The sequence below is a fragment of the Cydia fagiglandana genome, chromosome 13 (assembly GCF_963556715.1).
Source record: "Cydia fagiglandana chromosome 13, ilCydFagi1.1, whole genome shotgun sequence".
In the NCBI taxonomy this organism is placed as follows: domain Eukaryota; kingdom Metazoa; phylum Arthropoda; class Insecta; order Lepidoptera; family Tortricidae; genus Cydia; species Cydia fagiglandana.
The window spans coordinates 8,742,032-8,768,570 of record NC_085944.1 but is presented as its reverse complement, the minus strand read 5'-3'; the positions used below and the strand labels follow the sequence as shown (position 1 = coordinate 8,768,570).

At 37.5% G+C, this 26,539-nt stretch overlaps 1 protein-coding gene across 1 annotated transcript in view; it reads right to left on the bottom strand.

The window, feature by feature from the left end:
• The window catches only part of LOC134669882 (dorsal-ventral patterning protein Sog), a 102,527-nt gene that overhangs the window by 2,977 nt on the left and 73,011 nt on the right, over positions 1-26,539 (bottom strand). The window contains exons 4-10 of the mRNA XM_063527500.1: positions 4,931-4,990; positions 4,205-4,464; positions 3,985-4,118; positions 2,044-2,317; positions 1,487-1,768; positions 1,084-1,258; positions 149-315 (exon numbers count right to left, since the gene is read on the bottom strand). Of these exons, the coding sequence (XP_063383570.1) occupies positions 149-315; positions 1,084-1,258; positions 1,487-1,768; positions 2,044-2,317; positions 3,985-4,118; positions 4,205-4,464; positions 4,931-4,990 (1,352 nt within the window). The remainder of the gene's footprint in view (positions 1-148; positions 316-1,083; positions 1,259-1,486; positions 1,769-2,043; positions 2,318-3,984; positions 4,119-4,204; positions 4,465-4,930; positions 4,991-26,539) is intronic.

The following is a 26,539-nucleotide window of genomic DNA, read 5'->3' as shown; positions in this document are numbered from 1 at the left end:
GCAGCTTTACGTTTGTGCCTGAAAATATACCTCAGACTAAAATACCTAAATAGGACAGATTTCTTGAAAACTTTCGACAAACTTGCTTAACACCTGCCTCCGTCCGATTTGATTGAGGTTAGATTGCAGTGATTTCAGTAATAGTTACCTCATAATGAATTCCACAAAGAGAATCAACCGACAGCCAGGCAAGACCAGCGATGGGGGTAGCGGAGACGGGTGCGCGTGCGTCGGTTCGGCGGAGCAGGGCAGGTCCCTCGCCTGCGGCGTCCGGCAGCGGCCGGGACGTCAGGCGGCCGCGGAGGATAGGAGGACCTGGAACATTATTAATACAGGCTACAGGACGTATAATTAAAGGCCTATTACACCGCATCACACCATGGCCGTGCTTTTTGTTTTACATTTCAGAAATTGTATTTTTATTATTCTATAGCAGTTCGCTATATGTACAAAGATATAAATCTTTTTGTTCAGAGATTAGAGAACACCAGATACTTTCGACGCGTAGTCTGGGGGCCTACCGCGAACCAGCACGTTCGACGCGATGACTCTCTGTCGCACTTGTAAATTCGTACTTAAGTGTGACAGGAATGCAACACGTCGAACGTTACTTTTGTTACTTTACTTGTTAACTTTGACACTTTTGCAATTTACCTAAATCAGGTATATATACAAATCGTTGACACAAAGATGTAACAACGGAATTCAAGACTTCTTGAAAACTACCTACTTAACAAGATAAGGGCTATAAGTAGGCTGCCCTTTTACTGTAGTAGTGTCTGCAATTATAATTTGCGGTAGGCATTTCCCTTTCCCTTAAGTGGTTTCTTAGAAGCTGCCGTTACAGTGTGAGTATACTCGTGGAAATAATCTGTTAAAGTATGAGTCATTTTCTTCCTTGGTGAAACACTTTAGCCATAGTTGTCCATGTCCATCCTTGATTCCATTTTATTCCTTAATCTATTTATTTAGCTTTCTATCTCTACACTGGTTGATTGATACTTTGGCAAAACTTTTATATTGTCCTCGCCACTTGTTGGATACAATGAATTATAATAAATCTGTATTTCAAAAATAACTTACCAACATCAGCTCCGATATGGACAGCCAACTGATCCTCGTACAATGGTGGGAAAATGCGAGCACTGGGTCGAGCCAGAACTCCCATTCTTGTGTCCAGAATTTCAACTTGAGAATGACGTTTTCCTTGCTCTTCGACTAGAGTAATCTTTGGATCAGTGATTCCCAAATTTTCGACCTGAAAATAAATTATTGGATCGCTCAATATGTATGACTACATTTAAAAAGAAACGGGACAAGTCGAGTCATAATCAGTGAAAATTTCAACTGTTTAGCTATTACGGTCCCTCAGATACAGCCTGGTAACATGACAGACGGACAGTGGAGTCTTAGTAATAGGGTCCCGTCTTTACGGAACCCTAAAAAATGAAGACGCATCAATAGGCACATAAGCTGTTAGACGTACCTGTATGTCATACACAAGCGATCCCTCCTTATCAATGTACAGCACAGCCATGCCTTCAGGAGCAAGTGAGGCAGGTGCTCTTTCCGCTAGCAGTGGGGAATGGAACACCTCACAGGCAGCCCTTTGCCTGACGCTTCCTGAAATGCGGCGCTCAGGGGCTCCTTCCGCTTCCACAGTCAGAAGTAGACGGCCCCGAGAAAGTGAACGTAGCTCTGCTGCTGATACCGGCGTAGAGACTTCGAGGATGTTTATCTCATAGCTTGGTTTAGACACAGGTTGGATCTGTGGATGAAAGATATGTACACATTAACCTTTTCGACGCCGTGTCAAACACAATTGCTGTCACTCGGGCGCCACGTCACCGAAGTGTCAAAACTGAAATTGAACTTTATGCATAATGCACGTAGGTCTATGTTGCTCTGTGGTCTGTAACCGATTAATCCGTCTTTGGGGTTGGACCTGCGGTGCGGATATATCGGTCATTGGCGTCCAAAAGGTTAGTTCCTAAAAATGACTAAGACATCTAAATAATTAGTTAAAGTTATGACCATTTTTACCTCGTCTATAATCGTTTGATTTTTCTCCGGCAGTGTGAGCATCACTCTGACAGCATGATCTTTGCCGGTGGGTGGGAAGACTCCATTGTAAATAAGAGCTAGGTGTAAGCTGGGCGCCGCTCCTGCGGCCCCGGTCACCACTGCAGTTCCGCCCCACCATCCTGGCTCTTGGCCAGGCATGCGAACGTCGTCACAAGCTCCTTTTTCGAAAACTGAAGGTGGCTGTTCGGGCTCGAGAAGTGACGTGAACATTTCGGTGGATAATGCCGGATACCTGGTCAAAAAAATAATTATTATATAAAATAATTATATTAATAAAAAACTATTTTTTTTAACTATAAGAATAGGTATTACTGAGAGTTACAACATATTTAAACTTATGATTAGATACTATTGAGTACACTATACTGTAGTCATGATGAACAAACCCGTATAATTAGAAGTAACGAATCAAGCATTGTTATTATGGCCTACGTCTTGGTCACTATTTCTTATAAATCTTATAATTCTAAAGGTAAATTATGGAGTAAAGTTAAGTATTACACAAATCAAAATAAGAAATATTTATGTATAGGTAGAACTTTACAAACTAGGATATTTTTTTAATTTACATTTATATAATAATAACATAGATGTAAGATTTATTTGCAGTACCCTAACAGGGCGCCATGTGTTTCCACAAATGTTAACTGTAACAACTATATGTACCATGGTTTCGCAATAAAGAATTATCTTCTATTTTAAATAGCGTGGTAAAAGGTTTATTTTAAAAGAGAACACCATAAACTAAAAACTTTTAACATACGGAAAGGAGCTTCCTAACCTAATAGCGGTGGGAAAACTAGAGCATCAAGTCTAGTAAACAAACGTGACGTAACCGACGACGCGTATATTTGAGAAGATGAATGCGTGTTTTAACTTTTAACACTTTCGTCTGGGCGTCTTGTTGCGCGAGTATTTATTTATATGCCACTACTACGACAATGTGCGTACCTAAATAAAGATCATTAACACAAGTATTTCAATGCTTACGTTTTTCCTATGATTTCTATACTTTAGTTCACAGTACACGTTCGAAATTAAAATTCTTGTCACAACGATATGGCGAATTAACGTAAGCAGTAATTTGAATGTAAGTCTTGGAAATTAGGAAGCCGCTCGGATACGTACTTGCAAGAAATGTAGGCATGGGAACTGCTTTACTTGGTATTTTTCCTATCTTGATACCAGTAAAGGCGGTACTTTCCGCAATTCATCACACGGTTAGTTAATTTACAATACACAACGTGCTGTAAGGCTGCCGGCTCACAATTCTCAGAATGATTGCTTCAAGGGCATTTTATCATACAGATCTATTTTAGCGAAGTTTTGATCCCGTGTGTAAAAATGTAACATCTTACTACCGTAAAACGGAGTGAGTAGGTTTCGCGGGGAGAGTTGGGTTATGAATGGGGAGAGAAGGTTTGAGAGGGGGGGTGAGAAGGTATTTTAAGGTTACTGCTACAAAAATAATGTATTCCAATTTAAAATGGGGCTATAGTAACACGTATAATAAAAAAAATCGATTCAAGAATCTTCCAAAATCACCTTTGTATGAAAAACCCTCTCACCCCAAATACGAGGCACTACGGGGTGAGGTGGGTTTTCCTCTTTATTGTCAAAGTTATGAGATGGAACTACCCAAAATAAAATACAAACGTCCGAACCACTTATTATATACACCATTCAGTTTTCACATGTAAAAATAAAATTTTATCGAGGTATGAAAGTCAAATTTCACCCAACTCACCCCATTTTACGGTACCTAATTTATCCGTAAATGTAATAGTTGAGTGAAAATAATCTTTATTATGACTTCGTCCATTATGATTTTATGTACTTATCCATCCGCAATTATTCGAAACTATATTGTTGATATATTAAGCAAAATTTTCTAATAACCTGTTAATGCGTCCGCTCAAGGTACTGTCCATAGTGCTGTTTCTTTCATCACCCCATATCAAAGCCACGTATAAGGAACCCTCGCGGAGTAACCGCTTGTACTCGCGAGGCACCCGGCGCCAAACACCACACAACTGTAAAGAACAGATTAGCGGTAAGAATGAATATACAGAATCGCAACGGAACTACCAAGGGATCCAAAGCACATTTATGTACGTACCTTCTCAGTTTTTTCTTCATATGTCGCGTGGACTCCTTTTGCCTTCTTCAACGGATGCTCAAGCAATAATCTCTCCCCTCTGTCCAAAAAGGACAGAGCCCTTGGGGGTGTCATGGAAGGCCCTAAGATCACCGACCAATACAGGTGGCGTCGTCGGAAAGTGAACCGAGCTGTGGCCACCCCTGGAGCAACTGGCACTCCGGTCATGTCATCGCGACGGATGCATAGCGGAGACCGACCAGTTAAAAGCGCAGCAAAATCTGGAAATTATATTAAGAAGCTACATTATGACATCACAGGATAACACAGAACGCACTTATAGCTTATCAATGTTTCAATCATTAAGTTTCATAATAATGATCAGAAAAGAGGAACGCTGGTGGTATTGCGGTAAGAGCGTGCGACTTTCAATTTGGAGGTTGCGGGTTTGAACCCCGGCTCGTACCAATGAGTTTTTCGGAACTTATGTACGAAATATCATTTGATATTTACTAGTCACTTTTCGGTGAAGGAAAAAATCACGAGGTAACCGGACTAATCCTAATATGGCCTAGTTTACCCTCTGGGTTGGAAGGTCAGATGGCAGTCACTCTAGTAAAAACTAGTGCCTATGCCAATTCTTGGGATTAGTTGCCAAACGGACCCCAGGCTCCCATGAACCGTGGCAAAACGCCGGGACAACGCGAGGAAGATGATAATGAATAATGATCAGAAAAGTATCCTTACGTTTCATACTTAGTTCGTCTTCCTCAGGACCCATAACAACCATCGGGCTATCCTCAGGTGCTGAAACAATAAAGGAAAAAATTTAAACGATCTGCTCAGAAATAATGCTCAATAGTTTCGAGTCTAAATAAAGGGATGATTTATACCGTAGGTGATATCCATAAGTAAATGCTCTGCTTTCGTGTCAATGCTTTAAGGCCTATTACCTACTCAGACATTTTCTGCAATACAACATTGTGAATGCCTATTAAGCGCTTTCACCATTCCGTCACCATGCCGTTCCAGCAGACATAAAGTTTAAATAATAATCGCACTGGTTATATTACTATATCTTTAGTTATTTGCCAGGCCGTGGTAATGTTAATGTATAATTTTGTAAGATAAGAGGAAGTAATTTTGTAAAATAAGAGCTAGCAATAAAGTTATTTGCAAGTCGGTTGCGTGGGCATTATTATTCGCCAATGAAGACCCTGCAGCCGTTCGCAAGACCCTGTCGACCTCTCCATTCGGGTTGATTGGATCAAATGTTATTCAATCGTAGCAGGCCGTCTAGACGGCGACAGCAGAATTTGTGTTTTGCATAGCTTTCTTGTTGGGTCTTGCACTGGACGGAAATAGAGAGAGCACTGACATTTCGCGCGACAGTTTGATGGCACCCGATTTGTCGATATGTACTGGTTCTTGCAATGTAAACTACCATATTTTAGCTTTTCTTGAACTTTCGTTGAGATCATTTTACGCAACAGCAAGTAGTCATGAATTTACATATATGCCATAAGGTCAATTCATTTAATTTAATGCATCTACAAAGTTACGTTATCAATAGAAAAACATTTTGAAAGGTTTGAAAACCAACAGTCGCCATCAGAGCGATACCTAAAGTTACTGTCAATTATCTGAGTAGGACTACAAAACTTTAAAATAATATGTTAAATATGATAATTGCATTGCACATAGGTAGGTACTAAGGTACCTACTTCGTAAGGTCGTACATATTATTTATAATAGGTAGATATAAAATCAATTAAAATCTGTTCAACACAAGACTTACAGATGCACAGTAAACATTCATACTAGTGAAATATGACGACGGGACCTGTTTACGCATTCAGTTATGCCCGAAGACAGATCGTAATCCATAATAATTCATTATAGGCCGGAGACGGACCGAATTTATTGGCACAAGGCGCCACGGCGGCGACGTGCAGCGTCGAAGCTCTAGGATACATATTTGCAAGTGCACTAAGAGCAGAGCCCAAGTCAACAAGCATATTTTGCACAAATCGGCCAATGATTTGCATGTATTACAATATGACAAAGTATCTCGAATATGCATACATATTTCTAGCGCCTAAGAATCCAGTTGCCGAAACATTATGATGTTTAGATAGGACCCAGCATAACTAATTCAGGTTCTCGCGAAACTACTACCGCTACGTACTTAATTTAAGTACTAATTCTTTTTGGTACTATTGGTATCTGTGTATTGTTAATCGAGCTAAAGGGCCTGATACAGAGCAGCAGAGGCTGCAGGCGCGTACGGCACCTTTGACTTGGCGGGGCTCGACGGTCGGGCGCCTGAGTGTGTGGTGTAATGAATATTTATGCGCGCACAAATACTTCGGCCTCTCGGCGCCTTACGACCAAACTCATTAATGTCATTTAGCGAAAATTTAAACTTTTCATCAGCTACGACGTGATGAGACTGAGCTGTGACAGTTTGATTCGTATTACACATACTTCTTCGGGTATATTCGGCGCCGCCTTAGCTCATATTGCCAAGCGCATCTTTCATTATAGGTACTCGCTGTGCGGTGTGATGCGTATGACGGTCAAACATGACAACCCTAACAAAACAGAAAGAAATCGTTACCTACTTCATATGCGAGAAAAATTACCATGATTCATAACCTTCACCCGTCAAACATGGTTTTGGTAAACAGTGGAAAATAGTACTTACGACACATTATCATCTTTTTTGTTACTTAGAGCAGCCGTTGCGACTTTTCCAATCGAATGATGTAACCTGGCGCCAGCCTAGCGCCGCCGGCGCCGTTCAAAGCCACGCATACAAAGCGACGATCAATAATTCATGGTAGAAAAATGGTGTCAAAAGAACCCTCAGTTTAAATGACAGCCTACTTATCAAAAGTCATTTAAATTAAAATGAGTTGATTTCATAATTTTAGGCAACTCGCCATCTACAGCAAATCAAAATATATTTAATCTTGTGGAAAACGGTTTTTAATTTAACTAAACTTTTTCAGCAGTGCAATATTTGTGTTTAGATAATCTACGTGATAATCTATATCCAAAAAATCGTGACGATTTTCATACTGTGTGTATGTTTGCCAATGGAATTATTATACTTAACTTACCCACGATGCTATTTTTAGGAACTTATTTTTATATCAAACGAATAATCGTTCAGTCATTATTTAATACGTGTAGATCAACGCGTTCATCTCTATCTACACGTTGCAACGTTCATATGTATTGGCAAGTGAACTTCATGAATGGCAATGTAATATTGATTGCACAACCAATCGAAGCTAATAAATAAGACTTTAAATTCAAATTGCTCGTTGCGTTCTTCCTTAAGACTTTTTTATTTTAATTTTACAAGTGTAAAGAAGATTAACTGCAATACGGTGTTTGCGAATGCGAATATTTCTTTTTAGTAGTTTGAGCCTAGACTTAAACCTGAAATATTATGGGATCATCCGTAGGTCGATCACATACAAAAAATAGTGAAGTTAGTAGTGCGTACTTAAATTACCTTATTTCGCCAATCACAGTCAATCGAAGTCAGTATTGAGCCCACAACCCAAAAATTAAGACGTTAAACCATTTTCTTCCGCTTACGCTTGTCTTTACTCATCATTAAATTTGCTCACGTACTATCAATAACGAGGAAGCGTGTGTGGCCTTGGCCTTCAGGTCTGGGAAGCTGGCGACAGCTTTCTTCAATATGCTTAACCTGGTTATATCTTTTAATCGAGCATCTGTGCTCAGACATACACGCGTATTCGGGAAACGAGATAATCACAAGATCTAGAAACGATTTAGAGACTAGATTTACATTCGATATCGACTAGATGTGACTTGGATATCTAAGTCATAACTTGTCGAAATCGTTCAAGAGGGCCTCCAGAATCGCGGAAACGTCAAATTTGACATATCTATCTTACAAATATCTTTAAATTATCCATATAGTAACTTGTTGAGGTCTAGATCTAGTAGAGATCTAATACATTTTCAGAATCGAGCCGATACGGTTTACTCACTTACTAAAATACCGTATTGGTTCATGCGCACTGATGATTTGATAGACTTGAATAGGTTTTATTTAGATTTAGAAATACTTTGAATAAAATCTCTGGTCCATTATGTAAAAAACATCCTGTCTTTGTTTGGGATTCCAATTTCTTAATAATCGCTAAATACTTTCTGTGTCAATATGTCTTTAACCCTAATTGAAATCACGATGACGTCGATGACGTATTACATACTCGCAATTTGGAGAAGCGTAAAAAACTTGTAAAAAACCTATTCAAACGACTAATAACATTCACAATAGACTGGAATCACAGATAAATGACCCATTTAGCCATTATTAGATTTAAAGCTAGATTTATTGTATATTAGGCAAAGTAAAGTAATAATACTAAATGCATAGGTTTCCTTAATAGTTGCCTATACGATCTAAAAGTACTAGAGCTAAGATATTTTTGTACTTACGTAGTTTCCTTATTGCGTGACTGATAAGTACATAAAAGCCCATTTTTACCCGACTGTGCAAGACAAAAGAGAGCAATGTGTTTTTGTAAATCTACAAGCTCTTTATTTGGTAGTTCCTCCTGCTATATTTTATTAAAACACCCACATTCGATCTAGGACCTGGGTCGTTCTACCGTTTCGTGCCGATTTGCTACTTTTTTGGAGATTTTTTTTATTTTGAAGTTACAGTGTAGATTTTGATATTGTGAATGTGTATACGTATTGTGTATATTATTTTGAGAAAGGCACCTATATACTAGTTATACTTTTGGAAAACAAATAAGGAAAGTAATGAAGGCATAGATGGAAATGAAAAACCAAGGGAAGGTAATGAAACACGAATAGAAGGAAATGAAATTAGATTAAATATAAATTAACTTTATTGGTCAAAATCACAGTGATAATATTTTAAACGATGAAACCATAAATAGCTTGGCTTTTAAAAAGTGGGTGCGTATCGATGGCTATAAACATTTTTATTATAATATTAGTTGCAATAACGCTTATTTAGTATAATTAATAAATGATATAACAACACTTAATATATTTTCATATGATATAAATTATCATTTGATATAAAGATTAATTGATCTAATAACATTTAGCATAACATTCTTCAAGTATAATGCATATTTTCTATACTGAATTTATGATATAAAGTTATTTCATCTAAAGTAGAATTGCTGATATAATGTATTAGATATATAATTCCACATTCGTTATTGCACACTAGAAAAACCAGGTAAGTGCGAGTCGGACTCGCGCACGAAGGGTTCCGTACCACAATTCAAAAAAAAAAAGAAAAAAAAAACGGTCACCCATCCAAGTACTGACCACTCCCGACGTTGCTTAACTTTGGTCAAAAATCACGTTTGTTGTATGGGAGCCCCATTTAAATCTTTATTTTATTCTGTTTTTAGTATTTGTTGTTATAGCGGCAACAGAAATACATCATCTGTGAAAATTTCAACTGTCTAGCTATCACGGTTCGTGAGATACAGCCTGGTGACAGACGGACGGACGGACGGACGGACGGACGGACAGCGAAGTCTTAGTAATAGGGTCCCGTTTTACCCTTCGGGTACGGAACCCTAAAAACGACTATTTCTACATATAACGAACTGCTATTTATAACTAGGTAGGTAATAAGGTTAAGAACTGCGACCCCTACACAAAACCAACCGCTACCAGAATACTAGGTTAGGTTAGGTTAAGAACTGCGACCCCTACACTAAACGAACCGCTACCAGAAAGGTAGGTAGATTTGTGTCCGTTACACAAAACAAACCACTACCTAATCTGCGTTAAACATTTACATATGTCGTCATAAAAATACCTTTACTATATTATTATACGAATAATGCTTATATAATAATACTTGTATAATAAATGAGCATTATATCACATGATCGTTATAATAAATGAGTGTTATATCAAAAGATAATTATACAAAATGATATGAAACATTTTAATAATATACCAAATGTATATTATACAAAATGAGTTATTATATTTTCTGAAATTATATTAAATGTTGTTATATTTACAGAAAATATATTAATTATTTTTATATCGATCATTACACACCCTTAAAAAGTATATCTACCCTGTTGACCTGTTTAATATAATAACCTACTTTTTTACAATATTTTTTACGATGTTTCAGTATTCCTCTTCGGTCTCATTATTTGTCAGAACTAGAAACATATAATAATGAGATTTGTAATGTAAAAAACTGCATACATAAATGAAATTAAAAAGCTTAAATTATCTATAAATTGTTATAAAAAAACAATCGTTAGTTTTGATATTATTCGGGAGAGAACTGCGGCATAATTTTAAACTTTCTAGTAGGTAAAGTGACTTAGCCGTCTTTGTAAAGGGCAGATGCTGTTTTTTTAAATAATGAAGTGGGCCAGATATTACATTTAGGACACTACCATGATAAGCCGTTTCAAAGGGAACAGCGGGCCGAAGTAAAGCTGCAGGACAGCAGAGCTTGGAGACGAACAAATAGTTGTATATTAAAAAGCAGACTAGCGGACCGCAAACACGATGTTGAGCTCTAAAGCCGTTGGAGGTCGAAGAGCGTACTCTACGAAACACCAAAACCCTGTGTAGATAGAGGCCAAGGGCAGAGTACGCCCGAATAATCAAAATACTTACTATAAATAACAAACTCCATAGGGTTATAGACTCAACAAGTCGCACTTTCGAGGAAAAATGCAAAGGTCAAGCCGCAGGAGGGTCCGAGATCACATTGGTTAAATTTCAAGCTCTCTTAGTTCTCAAGTTAGGTCTTCTATGGAAGCGCAACGTGATCAGACGGACTGGACCTTCAGCGTTTATGCGGACCTCGGCCTTTGGCCTCACTTAGCAAAGTTCTGCACTCTTACATATTGATATTTGGCCTTGTACGGAAATGTGCCCCTATCTGAAGCTCCCCCGGGCCTTCGGCCTTGCTTTTTAATACATTCGGCTATTGGTTCTTGTTTGAGGTCAGCTCCACTGAAGCTCAGTCTTTGACCTCGCACGATTGTGCCCGCTGCCAATAGTTAAAAGAAATTTTGAACAACTCATGCGGAGCTCGCTTTTCGGCATCGCTTGCATTTCGGCATTGAAACAATTTAAGATCTACTCTCCTGCGAAAGCTCGGCTTTCAGCCTTGCAGGAAGACGTGCCACAATCGGACGCTCCGAGCTGCCTGCTCTTTCTTTGCGGAACTCGCAGAAAGGGGTGGGAATGGGACGCTCCTCTCCAGTTCTAGATGGTGTTGGACCATTGTTTCATGAAATTTCTAGATTTTTCTAAAGCTTGGCCTTGAAACGGTTACAAAGTTACAAGAAATTTCCCTGATACGGCCAACTCGTATTTTTAACTTAGCACAAGAAGAAGCTCCCAGATCTTTGTGAGACCCTCCTCATAAATATGTGCCCTCGGAGGGCTCGCTCTTGAGCTTTATTCAAGGACTATAAAAAGTTCAGTATGTATTTTAATTAGCAGATAAGTTAGGCGTTAGATAAGTTTCAATAGGGTCACCTTCCAAAATGTTCCGCATTTATAAAATGTTGGAAAGATGATGTATCTATCCGATATATTTACAATATTTGCCATGAAAAAGGAGACTACTTACGCTTACGCGCATATCTGCTTATTTATATGCAATATCCACAACCAACAGGATTCCCATGACATAGTGTCGGGTGGTAAGAACCTATACCCTGAAACTCTGTCAAATGGTCTAACGAAGTCGAAAGAATGGGACATACACACGTTTCAAAACATGAGAGTTATGATTTGAGAGCGTATGTGTGCATATAACTCTTGGGCTGTCGGCTAAAAACATAAAAAGGTATCACATCTGTCATACAAAATTATTGTTCATTTCCTTCCAAACTGGTTCATTTCCTTCACTCGAAAATATTGGAAGAAATGGAGAGGAATGAATTGGAGTGGAATGAACTTTCGACGGTTTTTTTAAATTATTTATCGTCTTTAAGGCTAGAATGTCATCAAGTAAAAGTAATGAAGATATACCAAAATGCTAACCGATTATTAACAAGGTGATTTTTTTTGCAATAAATACCACCAAATTACTTAATGGATAGAAATGAGTAGTAACCATGACAAAGTGCCTTTCCGGTGAGGAGAACCAAAATTACTCGTAAATCAAGAGCGCGAAACCTTCTTCGTTGACGTATTGCGGTAGACTAAGGTAGTAAAAACAAGTAGCAATCACAGGTATTCGTGAATAAAGGCGCGTTTAGATTTGGCATGAGTGGCAAGTTTTTAGAGTGAAAATGAAGTCTTTGGCGTGACAAAATTAAAAAGTGCGTTCTCTCTATGATAATTTAACTTTAAAAATACGTACCATGTACCATTATAATACTGATTATTTGCTTATTTATAAACAATAATGGAAAGTAGGGTTTATCTGCAAATAATAGTGTTTTTAAATTTTTGAACCCAATGGTACGCCATTTTATGTCGAGGGAAATGAATTTTTCGCATGTTTTTAATTTTTATTTAATAGATCATTAGGTTTAGCTAAATTCCAAAACTGGCGCATTTTCCGTACCATATAAACATACCTTTTAAAAATAACCACATGTAAAAAATTATAATTTTAAGGCTTGATGTGGGCTCGGACACCAAATCGGCACGAAACGGTAGAACGACCCACCTACGGACTAAGAATACTTATACTACTTAACTAAGACGTAAGTGTACTCGTTTACAGCAATGTTCTATATATACTTAAATATAAAGGAAGTGCACATTACGTTTTAAAGTTTTGTATTGAAAGGTTCATTCGGAACCATTATTTCCATATTAAGATAGAAATTAAATGCCAGATGCTACTCCCACTTCGTTTTTGTATCCTGTATCCTTTTCGAAAAAACAATTGAGCTTAAAAAGGACGATGCAAATTACTTGGAGTTTATATAATCTAGTCGAGTCCCTAAGTAACACACACACACATAATTACCAAACTGATTCAGACATGCCCAACGGTAAATAAATTACGATTCATTAAACCAGAGATATATATAACTCCGTATAAGATAAATAAAGTCTAAGAAAAAAACGTGCCTCGGATGTCAAGCAAAAGTCACTGTCGAATAGATGGCGCCATATACCTTTGGCCTATTGTCGTTTAGATGGCGTTGGCGACACTGTTTGATATTTAACAATTTTAACACGTATCAGTGAAAGAACATGGGTCATTGTGGAACAATAAAAATTAATAATCATATATCCCACCAAAAACATTCTGTAAAAAACTAGCCAAGTCTCGATGGAGCTGCTTGTTTATCTCTAAAAAGTAATGAAATCTAGACAAAGTCGTGCCAAGTCTAAGGTTCCTTACTGCGATTTCTTTATTATTATAGTTAATGTTGTGTGACTTGGCCGTTGAAGGGTACACAAGGGTACAAAACCAGGTGCTCCATGACACCATTGCACCAATCTGCCATTGCACCAAAAAGAAGTGTTTGTTTCAGGCTCGCCCATACATAAGTATTATTGAAATACGCAGCTTTATCAAGCCTACAATTGACTGGTTATTGAATCAACGTTTTCCAAGTGGCAATTTTCCATCGTCAATGGGTAGCGGTTCTGGCGACAGATTGGTGCAATGGTGTCATGCAGCACCTGGTTTTGTACCCTTGTGTACCCTTCAACGGCCAAGTCACACAACATTAACTATAATAATAAAGAAATCGCAGTAAGGAACCTTAGACTTGGCACGACTTTGTCTAGATTTCATTACTTTTTAGAGATAAACAAGCAGCTCCATCGAGACTTGGCTAGTTTTTTACAGAATGTTTTTGGTGGGATTTCACTTCTTTTTGTAGAAACCCCCTGGCACTGATTAAAATAACCGACTTGGTTTCATATTACATCTCAAAACTTTTTTGTAGTAAAAGCGTTGCGAGACTTGCACCTTTTTACATGTAATGTTTTTGATGGGATCTCATCTCTTTTTGTAGGCAGTCCTTCTTTTCGGGTACTCATACCCATACTATGTATACACATATCGTAACTAAACATATCTTCATTCATACTCACATCGTACATCGTAGTGTACCTTTACTTTACCTACTATTTGTAGGAACTGCAACAGTAACTTTGTAATATCATATGTTTATATGGGATTACAAACTTACTTATGCAGTTCTTATATCTTTAAAACGTGACTGATATTGCAATATTTTTAGGTTTTCCCTTTATGTGGCCATTAAACCCTAACTCTGTACCAAATTTCAGCTCTCTGAGTTTATGGGAAGTACTAGTTCTATTCTGATGATCATGAGTGAGTTTCATAAATGCGAAACTTTGCTTTCGCTTAACTTCGAAAGTAAATGACCTACAGACTTGAAATTTTGGATTTTAAGTATGTGATTATAGCTTACTGGATGACCAAAATTTCTGCGTTCTGGTCTTATCCAAAGGTTCTCAAATAGGGGCCTGAAAATGCGGCGAAATGGTTCCAGTAAAGGATGGTACGGCAGTGTTTGCTTCGCGCTCGACTTGGCGGGGGCACTGCCGTGCCCCCCGATCCGTAAACATATTTTAATTCATTTATACATTTTCAATTTTATTTTAAGTTTTAATCGTGTGTCGATAGATGGCAGTAAATGTACCGTGACTACAAAATTTACTTTGACAGGACCCCTCTATACTATCTATTCTTTTTGATTAAACTGCACATTTAGTTTTTAAGGTGTGTCTTACTGCGAACAGTGCGAACGTCGAAATGTGAATTTGTTTACTTAAGACTGTTTTAATATCGCCCCCGTCTATAAAAAATGACACAGAAAACCATCTATAAATCGTGGGATACACAACTGTTTATAGTGGGTATTTTATAGTGTAGATAGCTGTATGTTTGGCCATGTGATATAGTGATATAATGCCATAAGATCAGGAGATGTCTAGGTGTAAATATAGGAGTCTAATCTGGTAGACCACGTCAGTACAAGTGGATTTTTCTTTAATGCCATGCCCCTTGACGTCAGTCATTGATATATTTGTTGTGTACTATGTACTTTGGTGAAAACATTTGTAAATATGATATATTGACGAATGAATGTTGTGTAAGAACGTTATTATATTGTGTATAAGAACGTATGTTGGTATAAAATTATTTTAACCTTATTGACATTAATGAATCTAGAGTCTGTTCGGAAAGAGAAGAGTCGTGGAATGTAATGGGTCCCATACAGAACTAAAGCTCTGAAACTAAAGAAAACTGATTATCATCTGTTTCAGAAATGTGAATAACTTTTACCGCCCTTGCAATACCTTGACCTCGACTCGGCTGAAAACGCTTGAATTTCAGAGCGAGAGTGACATCATGTCTGCTGACGTCACAGCCGACGAAAGCGACATGTCGCCAACCACGTAGCCGTAAGTGCTTGTTACACATTAATTTAGCATTACGGTCCTTGTCATTAAGGCTCATCACGTGACATATTAGATTTTTAATTAGAAGTTTAGATAGAGTCAGACTAAGAGTAGTCTGCAGCGGATTTGACAGCCCACGCAGTGCAAGCGTTATTTTAAACGTCAAACTTCTAGGAAATTATGACGTATAAATGACACACTGCGTGGGCTATCAAATCCGCTGCATACTTTTTTTGGTCCAACTCTAGATCCTAACAAAAATATGTCACAGTTTATTTTTTCGTATTTTGGCATTTCCGAATACTGGAACGAATCTGCCATATCAAAACTCAGGAAGTCGTTGAAAAGGAATATGGACGTCCTACATAAAATTAGTAAAAATATAAATGGGTATATTTAGGCTCTCATTATATAGATAGCAATAATAATTTTAGGAAATTCCCTAAAACAAATATGACCTCTTGAATGCGGGATCTTGGACATGTTACGGTATTTAATATATCTATTTATTTGAATAACGCAGACCGGTCTTAACCTCAAACGTAGTTATTCGTCATTGCACTCAAGGTAAGTCTATTAATAAACACTCGAGGGGAAAGAACACTACTTATACTAAAGATTACACAATACCTTCAATACTCAACCCAATTAACCAGTAACCCACAAACAGGCCAAATAAACTTGTCCATTGTAGATAACAATGATTGTATTGTTTTACTTCAAGTGCTATCGGACCTAAGTGAAAATATACTTGGTAAGGGAACAGTGTGCATCAAAATTAAAAGACTTATTTGTTTGTTGGTTACACAGAAAAATTATCGCGAAAATATATCATGTTTACAGGATGTGTGCAGTGTAACACATATATACTAATCTATTACATATCTATAGTCTGTATCATATCTTTAGGCACCTATTTAAAAAAGAGTAAACAAAATTTACCCTCAAATGACTTCTTAAGCCAGTTGAGGGTAGATGAAAACATTCTATGATATGTCAGTGGTTATAGTCAGGTCGTTCAGTGACAGATCCAGGTGGTTTTGTATTTGGTTGGTTACTCAATAAATGTTATAACTACCCGAAAATGTACAAATTATTTGTTTGCTTTTATTGAAGTAGATAAAGATACAGAGTAATAGATGTGTATTCAAACCTATTTGAATTCTTCATTTTCACCTTACCTTGAACTGGATAGATTGATTTTGGTGTCAGTAATATTTTGTAGATAGGTATATTGATATCAGATTTGCTTTTACGATAGTTGGGCTAAATAAAATAAATAATGTAATAAAGCGTTTTAAAGCAATTATATTTAGGTTATGATGAAAAATTTCCAATAGATACCCAATAATTTTATTGTACCTGGACTTAAAGATATAGCACATAGTACATATTTATATGTGACCAACTTATTTACCCAGAATTTTGGCTTAAATTTCATTTGGTTCATTTAAGTCCGCTGAACACTTGTTAGTATAATAAATGCTGCAATTATCGACAAAACTCATTGCTTATATGGAAGCACGTCTCTGCCCAAGGCTTAAAGAAATTAATGGATTTACGTAAAGGTTAATTGATTTGTTAGGCCAATCAAATTAGATATTTTCCAGGAATTAATTCCCAGCAGTCCCTAAACTACGTCCAAGACCACCGGTGGACGGGCAGCAGCGTCCCTCAAATTCGGTGTACTCGACTGCGATCGCCAACCCGCCTGCCAAGCGTGGCGATTATGGCATTTACCCCCCATCATGCAGGTCTAAGGGGGAGGCCTATGTTCAGCAGTGGACGTCTTATGGCTGAGATGATGATGATGATGATGAATTCCCAGCAAACTGGAAATCATCTTAAGACCTTCTTTTGGTTCTAAATTAGTGTAATTCGAGTTTGCTCCATTCCAGGGCCGTGTTGCATAATAAACTACAACTAATATTACAAGCGGCACTCTTTTTCTAATTCCACTTATTAGAAAAGGAGTTCCGCTTGTAATATTAGTTGTAGTTTATTATGCAACACAGCCCAGGAGTTGTGGCTTTTTTTCAGTTTTTTGCTTGTAGTTCAAAAACGGTACGACATGTTTGTACGAAAATTTGCTCTGATCATAATAAAAATTGTATGTATTGAAACAGCGTGAACAAATATTACATTCGGATTTCAACTGCAACAGCATTGCTACTGTACTCGTAGCGTTGCAGCAGCAGAAAATGAAAGATGTCATTAACATCTCCTTCTTGAAATGTGTGACGGATTTAACGTTCAAGGAGCAACAGCAATGCAACAATGACAGTAACACAATTCACTGAGGAAGGCTTGATCTGGCCGTCAACTTTCGAAGGTGCAAAAATAAGATTGCCAGGTCAAGTTAGTCCGAATTTCTTGTACTAATTTACAGGCACCGTTGCCATTGCTCACAAGTTTCACAACAGTAGCTTGGTAGCAAACAAACTTGTCGTTAATCAAGTCTAATTTGCTTGCAGCGCATTATGGGCGCTCCGTATTCCATCCCATCTGTCCCAGCGATGTGACGTGATGCAACTCGGAACGTGCTGTTCGCTTGTTGCGGCTGAGCCTTCATTGCGAATTCTCTCGACGAATGACTTGCCCAGTCGGCGTCGCACTAATTTATAGGTTATATTCGTAATGATTGCAGCAAAGAATGTTTATAGCACAAGGTGCGGTCTCATTGTTGTCTTGTCGATACTCGAGGCCCTACTTGCCGCATAACTGTCCCAGGAATGCAGGTACCCACTCACATTCCATTTCCATAAAATGTAATTTTGAATCGGTCCTAGATGGACGGTATGAATATTTCAATAAGGCGCATATAGGTGAACATCGCAAAGTAAACAACTGACGCCGTGCAACCGAATGCAGAATACATAAACGTCTATACAAACCTACACAAAAAGCGTTTTACGGATTTGTAAGACAAGATTTTACCGAACTAAGATAGGCGGCCGCTCAGATGTATCGAACAACGGGGAATCGCTGCATTAACGCCCTCGATCCCATGTAAGGTGGCGCCGAATGCGGCATTGTACCGACTCGGTATTTCAGCGGCGGCCTATACGCAGCCGTTTAAGGCGAACCGTTTACCCAAAAAAGTAGAACAACAAACCGCGTCTGCGCTGTTTACACGACGACCAACACTTCGGCCGCATTTGTCCTGCGGTGAAACGCCAGCAATTTGCATTTTGCGCCTACTGAGCTCGCTGCGCCTGAGGCTGTTTCGTGTTTTACATTTCACTCTTACCTATATCTACGCGTATAAAATGCACGATTTAAGAACAATGTATTAATTCAAGCCTTATCTAGGTACCTCTCCTGCATACCTCATATAAAGAACGACGAATTCTTAACAATCAAACGCTTGTCATAAAGTAGGTACTTATGAAATTTTGGGCGAGACGTCAATTACTTCCTGTTTATTCCTGACGCCTAATTGGTCATTAACCAATGTTCAAAGATAATTGGACTTACAAAGATATCTCAAACAGACACCTCTTTGCGTTTTCTCCGTCGCGCTTAAAGTAAACTGAGATGTTTGTTCTTTTAACTAAATAAATAGTGTTGCGAGGTGAGTAACTTGAGCTGCTAACCTTAAGAGCCCATTTACATCAAACTACACTTTACGGGGCACTAGGACAAATTAAATGTATGGAATGGTCCACTTTCGGGCCTGTAAATCTTTATAGGAGACGGAGGTGATAATTTGTTTATGGACCAAATTTTATTTTGGAGGGACAACAATGAATATCCAGTAAATTAAATAATACTAAGTTAGAGTACGAACACTCTCCGGCAGACAATTCTCTGTCACCTAATACGAGCCGAATGAATTAGAAAAAAGTGGATGTGTGCTGTTTATATTGACTTGAAATAGCAGATTTTAGAATGACATACAACTATATACTGTGGTGTGTGGTATACGAGTATATTATAATATTACTTATCTAATATATAGTCATTGACCAGGATAATATGAAGGAGCTCTTAATAGATAAGTACGTTTTATTTTAAGGCTGTTTTCGTTGACACATTATGCGCCGACGACGTGCGTGCCGATATGCTTGTAATCATAACGTCATTGGTGTGTAATCGTTGAAATTGTAATAATTATCATATTTCTCAAAACTACGAAATTGCAGTAAAACGCAAATTAAGAGTTTACCTACAGATACAACGTGTTTATTCTCTCTAGTGAAATTTTATATTATTGCATTTTAAAAGTTAATTAATAAGGTTTTTGTTTAATTAAAATAAAGCTTTAACCACAGCTTTAACAAACACGCAAAATTCACTAGCGCGCTCTACATCTTGAGTTTTATAGCTTATTTTCCATAAAACAAAAAACTACAAGCGGTTATTACCAATAATTGATTATGGATTTAAATGAAAATAACTATTAATTACTGAAACACTAAACTTGTTGTTTTAATTCTACGACTCTCAGTAGTCACTTACTCGTACTTATAAAGACTGAACTCAACATTATTTTTAAGACAATAGCCCATGTGGAGATCATTTTGAACATTTAGCCCTCTTAGCTACCTACTTCTGCTGGTATGTTCTGTATGCAGATTAATATAATTTTGTACGTAATGCAACTTGCAAAAGGTTTATTTACAGTTACACCATTCTCCTAGAAATAATAATAGCTTAAATTCACTTGGCGATATCTTATTTTATCATATTAACATTTACATACGATATGTGAAATGTCGCAAAGCCTCTTTTCGCCTATCTAAAAGGATAGAGTTTTACGAGCTTATGCAACACAGTTTATGTCCGACATTACTGCACTGAAAAGCTGTTTATCATAAGATTAGGTTCTGCCTTCATGAAAGTTTATTTCCGTATGTTTTCAGCTTGTAACACGGATCGGTATTAATCTCGCTTTTTATTGGGGTGCCATCTTGAAATAGTCCAGTGCAGTGTCGATCTGTCTGTGCGCTGTCCTGCTGTACTCAGTAAATCTTAATTAGCGACTGTTGCACGCCTCCCTATTCTAATTTAGTTGGTTAAAGCAACACATTTAACTGTTAGGATTAATAAGAATAAGACTAGATTAACTTGATGAATAATAGTAAGTGGTACGAACAATAACAAAGCTTTATATCTTTCATCCAGACAATATTGCTTCAATGAATTGATTTACAAGTAGGTAGGTTACTAAGTAGCCAAATGCAGTCATGGTAACATAAATAATATGAAGATGATGACATAAATGGTATTCGGACGAGTCAATCAGCGGCGATGGCGGGTATAGTCTAAACAGTCCTAATCCAAATTGATGATATACGAGTATACCGGGTGTGACCTGTAATACGAGCAAAAAATTTAACTGTAGGCTGTACTCCTCATACTGACCAAGATTTGCTCAGCAACGTTTTAAAATAACTTGTAGTTTGATTTTAACTAAACTTTAAAGTTTATTCTAAGACGCAATGTATTGCGAATTTTGTTATTTTTAAGGCGTGACAAGCAACGTCAATCACAATGATATGGCGTGGCGATGGCCTCCATTGAAGGTAATATTTATTTTGTATGAAAAATAGGGAGTTTAAATAGTTACTTCATAATTTTTACAAGTTTTTGAATAAAAGTATCACCGTTAGGTAGGTGTATGTGAAGTTCCCAATCCGCATTGGGCTAGCGTGGGGACTATAGCCCAAACCCTCTCGCGCATGAGAGGAGGCCTGTGCTCAGCAGTGGGACGTATATAGGCTGAAATGATGATGATGATGATGATCACCGTTTGAGGAGCTCAATCTATGCTTTAATTATTTGCTCGTGTTACAGGCCACACCCGGTATACAAGAACCGTGACTCACTGCTCGCAGATACTTGACGGTGTTTAAAGAATGATCAGTGAATCATTCGCAAATATTTCGATCGGTCCAGCTAGGCAAAGGTCAGGATTGAGATAAACTGACAGGAAGTTTGTGGAAGCTCATGACAAAAGCAAATATTTGATGTGTCATGTATGTTGTTAAATATAATGCCTAAGGCCTATTCAGAATTTTGGATTATGGTTTAATAATATTTAGCGGTTTTACCTGGGATTTTAGAGGAAATATGACTTGTCATATTTAGGTAGGTACACCGGAAATATATATGAATTCTTAAGTTATTATAATCCGACTGACTGTACCAACATAAAACATATTATGGGATATAAAAGAAATATGATAAATGTTTAACTTAATTTCAGATTTTCTGTGAAAATTCTCTTAAGCACAAAATACCTAGAGTCTGTTCGCAAAGTGAAAAGTCGTGGAATGTATTGGGCCCCGCGCATTTCACGACACTTTTCTTTCCACACAGACTCTACCTATATAATCGGACACAATATTTAACTTTGCAAATAGTTTGTTAGGTTTCCGTAGTCAACTGACGACTGTATAAAGAACCCTTATTGAGTCACCCTGTTAATTTTTCTGTCTGTTGTGTTTTATTGATATCGAACTAGCAAATATTATATTGAAAAGTTGCTACTGCCATAAACAAATCCTAGAGCAGCTTTAGAAAATAACTGGAACCCTATTCGACAAGCGATGTTTGACGTCTCGAGTTGATTTCCCGTTGATGCGGGAAAAATCATAAGTTCTCGAATACGTACGAGTACAATGTCATGTCATTAGCTATCCAAAGTTAGGTGACAACCAAACCAAACCAAACCACCCTTAGTTCAGAGTTGAGTTTTGGCTGTACCAAATGATATCATCTACATGATCGAATCAACACTTGATAGAATCAACATGCAATAAAATCAATTGTTTGTTTGACGTGGATACAAAATCTGACTGTTGTACATGTCGAATTTAGCCCCTGGGTAATAATTACCGATATGCGGAAATTAAGATCATAAAGTGCGGGTAATGTTATAGGTATTAGCAATGATCTTGACATAAAGTGATATAGAACACGTTCTGGTGGCCCGGTGAGCCATCAATGGCAGCTTTGTGCGCCACATGGCGATCGGCGCCGGCGCCGGCTCCGGCCGTGAAACGTGGGAGATCGAGGGTCAAAGTTCTTAAGTTCTTGATGCCTGACCTCCATAGCAATCCAGTTCCCATGTTACGATTTACTATTGCTCTGTCTAGAATAGATTAGGAGCAAAGTTAGCATTTTGTGTCGGCAGCGATCCGAAATAATGCTGTCTGTAGTTGTATGTATAACCCAATCATTCATTAACACCTAATTAAAGTCGGTTCGGAAAGAGAAGAGTCGTGGAATGTACCGGCCTACCTGTTAGTAATTTTTAAAACGTATAATAATAACAGCTTGTAATTCATTTAAGAATTTGCTGAGTACTGTAGGTCGATTGTAGTCATATGACCAAAAATGTTGCATTGCAAAAAACTAGACCATAATATTATGGACATCCAGATATGTATCTGAAATCGAAGACATTGGTGTTACATTTCGCACCACCGCCGTCTTAAAGCGAGTATTATCTCATGTAAATACGAGTAAATGAAATGTGTAATAAGCGCTCTACAAATATAAGATAATGTTTCTCGTATTGAGCAAATTGAAAAACAAATTTATCAATTTAAGGCGGAGCGGTGCAGTGCTACTTTATCAGATGGCTTCACAAATATCTAATGTTAAACTTAGGCGACCTTATGTTTCATATCAGCCCGATTATGACGACGAGGTTTAGTTAAATAATCTCGATACAAAACATGACGTTTAGGTACCTATCTATAGCCAAGTGTGTGCGCACTAAAAGCGTGATATTTTCGCAGCTGTCTATAACAAGGACATCACATTACAATTGAAGCTGGATAGGTACATTTATGTACATTATATAATTCACAGAGTCACATAATAGCGTGATTAATACAGCCTAATGTATTTTGTTGTTCCATACTTAAGTATATCGTCGGTAAACCTCCATTATTAAAGCCATAATTATATGCATTCATGTAAACAGTGGTGATTAATAGACAAAATATTTATGGTCACTTTATTAGATTCTAAACGGCAATTAGATATACTTGATTAATAGCCATTTCAATCAGGTATTTTATCTGAGGAACCCACAGATTAACGTCGTCATTGACACACTGACTTTAGAAAAGGATCATGTTTGATAACGTTATATGTCATTTGAATGTTCAATTAACAAACAGGCGATATTTTGTTTGTATTTTGTTTGATAAAATAAAACATACGTGACTATTTATTAAGGTTTGTTAACTTCAAGCTACTTTTGTTAATACGGGATATTAGCTTCAAATATGTACAGTCGCCATCAGATATATCGGAGCGGCCAAGGTGTTCACAATATCTGAACGCGCGCTCTATCGCCTTGACAATAGAGGCGTGCTCAGATATTTGTGAGCACCTTGGCTGCTCCTATATATCTGATGGCGACTGTACCTATGGTAACTATGATTATGTCCTTATTTGTATATAGTATACATATGTATACACGTATATTTAAATTGCATGTTCTGTAGACAAACCACAAGGCAAGCGGATACTTGCCGCTGTTCTTATGACCCTTGAAAATGCCTCTTTTCTAATAGGTACCTACCTAAATTACAGCGCGCATATCTACCACGCTTTATACCTACCTACATTCAATTGTTAGGTAATAAATTCAACGGAGCCATGCCGTTCTGTAGCCAAAACAGTGTTTCGTTTTGAAATTTATTAAAATTATATGTAGGTATGTTAGTCTACAAGGTATATGGAATACAGGCCTTATACTAAATCAAATTTTAAAATAAATAAGAATAAGAGGATAGCAAAAAGACTTTGGACTAGTACCTATTCCCTGGCGAAGTCTTTTAAGAGTCCTTGTCCTCTCGTGCAATCTATAAAGCAAAATGATTGCCTTAATCATTCCTCGGTGCATAGGTCAAGACTATTGCTGGCTACAAGAATCAAGAATCACTTGATTAGTATGGAAATTAATTATGCTTCATGGTTTTACTGCTCACAATAGGTACATACGCATAGCTCAAATTTATCACTTTAATTATAAATCCAAGGAATGGAGTTAGACTAAAATATGTTTGACAGAAAATAAATTGTTGCCGAGCCCTTAACCTGCTTAGTAACCATAGACTAGGAATCCTCTAGCTAGACCGAGTTTAGAGCAATTATTTCATGCAACCGGTGATGCCAAAAATGCGGGGGTGCGCGGGACGAGGTGAGCGAAGTCACACAAAAACACTTTCGACTCGAACATGGAGTAAAATTACCGTATGCGTGGCAGAGGGAGTAGCGCGACTATGCTAAGTCTGGAGGATGCTTTGTCTGTGATAGTAACTATGTTCTTTTAATAGCTACCACTGATTCTTATTAGGTGTCATTCTGCGATCTGCCGAGGGCGTCAAATCTAACCTTTACATTTAACTAGCTTAACATTGATATTTCATGATATAAGGCCCATAAACATTTATGTACCTAACGAATTTAATATCCAACCCTTGCCAAACATTTTGTTTATAGGTTTGTTATGTTTATAGCGATATTATTTACGTATTTTATTTCTGCTTCTATTTGTTATATCAATGCACATAAGTTGCATAAATCTGAAACCGAGCCAAGATCTCGTCTATCATTACCGTTATGCGTACTCGGACACTTATTTATATTTTTTCAGAGTTTATAATAAAACATTTTCCATTTCTAGCTCTCGAAAATAAATAGAAACACTAAGAAGACTAAATAAACTACAAGTCAATCGTTACCGCCATATCGTAGCGTGTGTTAGGGATAAATCTGTCGACGGCTCACCGCTATACACTACTTATACACAGATATCTTATTCCAACGGTTAACCGAGCACAGGCTGTTGGACGTTTCAGGCGAAAGAGTTTAGGTGATCTCTCCAACAACGCATACTTCTTAAGGATCCCAGTCACAGTTACACTGGTTAATCATCCTTCAATTATCTAATACTCGGTAAGCAACATAAAATCCTCGCCAAGGCGCAGATTATTCGCTGCACTATGTTTACATTCCTCTCATCGGCCTTTCGCACTAACATAGTTCAATAAACACACATGCCAACAATTCCGAATACCTCACTCTATAAAAGTCACATTACGAATTTAAGCATTAAATTATTTAAATTAGATCACATCAAATATCAGATGCAAAATGATAAAATTTAACAAGTATTCCGACCAATAATATCCGACTTTTGTAGCCCCGTTGATGTCCATGTGTATTTCAGTATGACCCAATTCAAAAAAATGGTGCATGACTCAACTGCCAAAGATGCACTTACAGCGTAAAATCATTCGATTGAGCAACTGATGTTTATTGACTCCATGTTTCCGTTTGCAGAGAACGCGCGTAATTTCACAATAGGAATTATTCATTACGCGCGCGTCAACGATCGTGAAATGTTAAAATTCTGAAGATGTTTGTAAACGTCATACGGTATTCATGGTGCTGGTAACATGATACGAGGACGTAGCGAAAACACTTGAAAACAGCATTTGCTAACTTAAACTCTGAGACTCCGTACTGAGAAGTATTACTTACAACCAAGAAGAATACCAGGCGCTCTTATATTTGTAAATAACTACACCGCAGGCCACACTAATCAGTTACATCTCCCACCATTTCATGCTAGAAAATGTTATTTTTATAAGTTTTTTAAGAGCGAACAGGAGTGGTAATTTCTCCATACAAACGTACTCGACTGTTTCCTCCGTGGGTTTGGATGCTAGAGCAATGATTTTTTCAACACAGATTAATATTGTCAATACCTGTATCGGACCGTTTTGCTTTTTTTGATATTTTTGTTTTTTAAGGGGCTAGAGCCCTTCAAAAATGGCCAAAAAGGCCTAATTGACTATGCCGCAATGAGAGGCGTAGTATTCAAAACTGATATCAATTAGCCAGAAAAGCAAAACAGTCCGACACAGACAATTTCATAATCATTTAGAT